The 6,000-nt window shown below is 38.1% G+C and overlaps 1 protein-coding gene across 2 annotated transcripts in view; it reads right to left on the bottom strand.

The window, feature by feature from the left end:
- Positions 1-396: 396 nt before the first annotated feature.
- CAMKK2 (calcium/calmodulin dependent protein kinase kinase 2) overlaps positions 397-6,000 on the bottom strand; it is a 378,393-nt gene continuing 372,789 nt past the window's right edge. Inside the window, exon 16 of one of the 2 annotated variants that reach the window (XM_085636376.1) lies at positions 397-4,511. In XM_085636376.1, the coding sequence (XP_085492502.1) occupies positions 4,439-4,511 (73 nt within the window). In that variant the 3' untranslated portion in view covers positions 397-4,438. Of the gene's footprint in view, positions 4,515-6,000 lie in introns of both variants that reach the window. The other variant, XM_085636375.1, reaches the window with a different exon arrangement.

The following is a 6,000-nucleotide window of genomic DNA, read 5'->3' as shown; positions in this document are numbered from 1 at the left end:
ACCAGTGAGCCACACTTCTCCACTTCTCAATGAAAAGACACCGAAGTTAAATAGCAGCATGAATGTAGTGGTGCAGACGTCTATAGTGCTCCTGAGCCACTACATTCATGGTGCTCCACATAAAAAATCTGGAGTTGAACGCAGATTTCAAAAGCACTCGAAATGGAACTCTGTCCTCTTGAGAAACAACCAGGTGGTGAGAATCCTTTTTCTATATTTTTCTTGTGTGATTTTGTACTAATAAAATTACTCCATTAGTGCATTTTAAACTTACATTAACCTTGCATTCCAATGCATATATTCAACATGTAAATGTGACATACTGTAAATCGGATCATATACAAAGAATGCAACTACCAGAAGTCAAATAATTCATCAAGTAAAGAAACACGAGGATTTTGTAGTTTTACAACATCTTTATTTCAAGTTTACAGATAAGCTTAGTACATCATTGGAAAAGCACCTACATTATTTGTTAATAATATTAAAGTGTTAAACACACAGTGTATTAAAAATATACAGCTAGTAACGAAAATGCATAGTAAAAAGATTAGGGCTAAACACAAGCATTGGCTTTGATTAAAATGCATTTAAAAAAATAAGCAAATTCACTAAAAAACAGCTTTCAATACACAACACTTGGTTATCTTTGTTGACAAAAAAAGAAAATGGCTGCACAGGCCTTGAGGTTATTTAAAGCTGTCCGCACATATGGCGTCTTCTGATAAACCCAAAGAATGTTCTCTTGGACCTATATTCAACAAAATGTTGAATCCATTTGAAAGATGTTGAGAATTTTCTGCCCAATGCAATATTAATATAAAATTAAAATATTACAAGAAGGCACCCAAACGTGACATCAACACTGAGAAAGACACTGTTTTACACATCAGATTAACACAATGTATGTCTCCTGTAGTAGTAACAAAAGATTACACCATGTTTTCCCTGGTTCCCATTAAATTTATTTTCACAATGTAAGAAATCTAAAGCATGATCACTCTACGTCTATGTTGCGTACAGGAGAAAAACTACAGACTTCACTACCCAGTGCACAGTCTTCCATGGGCCTTTTGTTACTTTGATGTTCAAACCAGGGTAGTTTGGTACTTCTGCAATCAGAAGCCCATGTAAATGCCTGCATTGAAATTTACTACCATAAATAAGCCATTGTTATCCTTCACTCCAACTAGCACTCATCTCTTAAATGTAATAAACAATGGTGCTATGCCTTTTAAGAGTTGAAAGTCACCAGTAAGAAGTTTATATTGCACATAAAATCTTCAAAACGTTTCCACACGGTAAATAAATAGATGCAGTTCTATAATAATTTCCATTTTGCTAACATTAAATCAAAAATAAAGTTCTTGCTTATTTCGTTTGCCAGTACATTTGTAAATCCTTTTTTTTTTTTTTTACATTTAGTTGGTTTTTATGGTAAGTGAGGTATCTTCAATAATGCCAAAAGTATTAAAAGGTTAAGAATCCTGATTAACCAATTTCTCAGTATAAAATTGAAAGGAACTGTAATGACTGTTCATGGAATTTGTAAGTAATCTTAGTCAAGTAACATGCCAAATGTGAACTGCCAATGTTTTTGTGTCCTTAAAGGACGCTGTGAACAGTTCATGAAAGTTGTACAATTTATTATAGGAGTTGCACAACCTTGTTCCTGAGCCAACGGATCCTCCTAATGAAGAAATGAGAAGTCTGTTCTTGGAAGTTTTTTTACAAGTTATTAAAAAAAATTATATAGCATTTACTGAGGCAAGTGATAATCCAAATCAACAGTGAGAAATGGCTGTGGAAGCTATACGAGTTGTTATAAAAAGCATGCTGCTACAATGATAAGCTTGTTGATCTCCCAAATTAAATACTAATGTAAACTGTTTATAGGAGTTATACCTGTTATTATAAAAATGTGCAACGGCAATAACGAACTAACAGTTATCCACTGAAAGAAGCATGTAATCTTATTACGGATGTCAAACCAGTTCGGATAAATTAGACAAGTGAATTTCAAGTGCTGTCCACTCTCATGGAACCAACCATGAAATATCAGAAAAAAAGTTGCACAAGTTCTTTGAAATTAGGTAGCTGTGGTTACATGAGCTCCACAATCCAATAAGTGTAATGTTCTAACTTTTGCAGCTGAATTTTTGTCAAGTGAACCCCATATCTTACTTTCCTATCATGAAAGTTGTACAAGTTATAAAAACATTATGCAACTCAGTCACTGAGTCAACTGAGGATGCCACTATAAGCATGCCAGTTTTTCAAGTCCTGAGAAAAGGCAGCTGAATCAGTGAGTCAAGTGAGCATCAAAAGAAAGCAACAGTAAAGTCTTAGTATAGAAGCTGTACAAATTCTGAGAAATTACTCAGCCGGGTTTGCGAGCCAAGAGAGCTTATATTTAAAGAAGTATGCAGCTGTGTAGTGTCTTACACACAAAATACTGGCCTATCTCATCCTCATGAAGAATTCAGTTCATTGAAATTGCACAAGAAATAACATCAATGACAAGAGTTCATGCAACTGCTCTGTTCTCTGAGACAACTCTAAGGTCTATTTTCGGGAGTTTCCCCACTGAAGCTGTCATGAACGTTTTATATGTTCTATCACTAATCATGCAGGTCATTTCACTAAGCACTTACCAATGAAACTGAAAACATTTATGCTAACACTTGATAACTACAGTCATAGAAAAATGTCATACTGATTTACAACAAAAAAATTGCATTGAATTAAAAGTAAGACACACAACAAGGCAATTGGTTTTTTACTTAATCACATTTTGGCAAGTACTTTTTTCCACTCTTGCATGCTTTGTAGGATAAACCTGTAACGATCTATATGACATCTAACAGACATTCAACGGTCAAAATACGTTCCAAAAATATATCTACAACTAGTTTTAAGTTAAATCACTGACTTTCTATTTGGAAGATTAGTCTAAAATGATTTATCCAAACTGGCTACAGCATACAAATATCTGATTACAAAAAAGTAGAAGTTAAATGCCTTTGTCATATACTAAGACCGTGTTAAAAGATATTTCTTTCCCATATAAAACTTTACTAAACTTCAACTATTTATTCACACTAATAAACAATTTGTCACTGGATATATAGGAAAGCAAACTACGGGCCCAAGCTTTGAAAAAATAAAACATGGTCAGTTGATATGATATATATTCAAAAGGGTTGCTATTCTATGTGGACAATATGAGCTGCAGAAACAGAACATTATTTTTACAATTATATTTCGGCCATGTAATGCACATGGAAGCATTAGATTTGAGGTTACATCGATCCTACTATGCTTTACAAATGACTATATTCTTCATACTGAATAATTAATGTAATTCCATTAAAACAATGAACGTTGCCTTAAACTTAATTCAAACTATGTACACACATTCGATATTGTCTGAACTCCAAGCCCGTTATAAAACCTTTTCCTTCATGGCCACGCTTTAAATACCCATTTGTGAATAGGGCAAGCACTCTTGGCCCATATACAATCCTTTGGAATAGGGTGGCTGTGGCCTCAAACATCTTCGGCCTGGCTCAAATGTGCAATCGACTGCTGACTTTACTCTCAAGTGCAAATTACCCACCTTGCTCGGAAAGTTTACAAATTACTCGCATGTGGTATGAATTGCAGTCTTTATTATAAGTGTAGCTAACTATCAGTTGTTAACTAACACTAGCTTTGCCCACAAGTGTTAACAACCATTGGGATGGCTAGCAAGAGTTAACTGCCAACCTTGGTCCCCAGCGTTAACATGGACCACCTTTACTCATCCACAATTGATAAGAATTACTGACCTTGTTTACCAGCATTAACAACCACTATCCTTGCCCGCACCTATTAAGAACCACCATACTGGATTGCACGTTATCGACTTCTAAGAACTACCATCCTTGTTGACAAGTGTTGACTCTCTGTACCCGTGAAGAACATGTGCTTTCCCAAAGCATAGTCCGGAAACCACAGTCTATGGGCCAGTACTGCCGGCAATTCTCTTGGATAGGAGTGTCATATATGTGATTTCACACACCTATAATGTTATGTGCTGGTAAAATATTTGTCTTAGGCAGTTTTCAGGGCCCCTCCATTCAGGTTTGTGCTGCCAGCCTCTGGCCTCATCAGCGCCCCAGGGGTGCAAATGTCCATGTTTTTGAGAACTTGCCAGCGACAAATGTAATTTCAAAGTGTAGCAAGGATGGGAACACATCTTTTAGTGCTGACACTGTGGCACCTGACATTGTGGGTTCTCGGTACAGCATGCAGCGACAGAAGATCTTCACTTCGCGTTTTACAATGATTAGTAGGGCCATGCCATGCGACACATAAGTTGCTCAAACTGGCCATTCCTGCAGACTGAGGAAGCCAGATATCGGTAGGAAGTGTGCCGGCTGCTGATCTGTCGGCTTCAGGAAAGAACCTCATATTCTCCGACATCAGGGAGCTCGTTGGTCTTCAGGCTCTCCTCGCTCCCTTGTTTCCTGCTTAAAATGGAAAAGGGAAACACAGTTTTTTCATAGATTTAGCCAATGTATTAGCTGAAAAAATATACTCTTGAGAATTTCATGCATTGCTTGAGTCTATTAAGGTATTGGGAACATTCTTCTTTATCCTTCCCTGCTTCCACCCTGCTCCCTATTGTCCCACCACCATCGAACACATCCATAGGTAATCCTTCTGAGTGCCACAGAATTCCAGATTGGGCTACTCTGTCCTGATAATGGGCGAAAGCGGAATCCTGAGTGATGCATTATACCCCGGGTGTTTCTGTAGACACATTCAGCAGGTCAAACCTGGAGGATTTTGATCCCAAAAATGAACCACAATTGGGGAATTATCTGAGAAGCTCTGCACAAGAACACCAATTTTTTCAGTAAGCAACCTTTTTGTAAGGGACATCTTGTAATACATGGGTAACTTTGCTTTGCAAAATTACTGAGGCACATAGTATCAGTGTCTTCTGGGGAGGAATTACATCCCCCAGGATGTCCCCCGTATTATCATGACTTTGATCTAACCATACCCTGTACATTGTTGATTCAAGTAATGTTCTGACCCCTCCTCCTTCACACCAGCCCATCTGAGAAGATAATGTAGATCCCTGGTTCATCCCAGACCGAAATACCAGGCATACCTTATGTCCAGATTGTGCAATGTGTCTTCAGTCCAGTAAAATAAATCTCCCCAATAGCACTTTTGGAATGAAGGAATGGAGTGTCTGGCCAACAAGCATGTTCTACTGGAACGCGATGAGATCTTTTGCGGCACAGAGTGCTCACAGATAACCTTTGCATCTGGCTCATGATACAGCCACCAAGATGGAAGTCTTTCTTGAAAGAAGCTTAATCACAGGCGGCCAGCTGCTAAAAAGGTTTGATTACCACACTGGTCAGGACTGGATTTAGTTCCGAGAGGCAGTCTGATATGTTACTGCAGGAACCAAATCCATTAGGCCCGTAGGGTGTCTCTTTATGACCTTTTATGGCCATGGATGACTCAATTGTCCTGTTCTGGTAGGCCTCAATGGCAGTTAGGTATGTTTTGAAGGGATATCAGTTATCACAATGAAAACAAAAACAATGCATTCAAAGGCATTGATCATTCATTGTGCGGCGCAACACAGCAAGCCACCTTGCTGTTCTGGGTGAAAGGACAAGAATGCACCGTATTTAACATTTTATGGCACATTCCTGCCCTTTCCTTGCGCTGGTGCACTATGTGCTGCTTTGCGCCAACGCAGGCACACTTGCATCATGATTCAAGGGTACCTGAGTCGCAGAAAAGTGCCAGAGCAAGTAAATATATTTATAATCTTTTTTAGTCCTTTTTATTGAATCCAGTATATTTCGTAAAGAACCCTTTTCCCTTCAGAGTTTTTCAACGACGTGATATGAAACAAAGAGCAAGAAATCTATACTACAGCCGCCAACATGTGTTTTGCCCCCAAAAATGGCTTTTCAACCTGGGGCT

This window comes from Triturus cristatus, chromosome 11 (assembly GCF_964204655.1).
Source record: "Triturus cristatus chromosome 11, aTriCri1.1, whole genome shotgun sequence".
NCBI lineage: Eukaryota > Metazoa > Chordata > Amphibia > Caudata > Salamandridae > Triturus > Triturus cristatus.
This window is presented reverse-complemented; position numbering and strand designations above follow the sequence as displayed.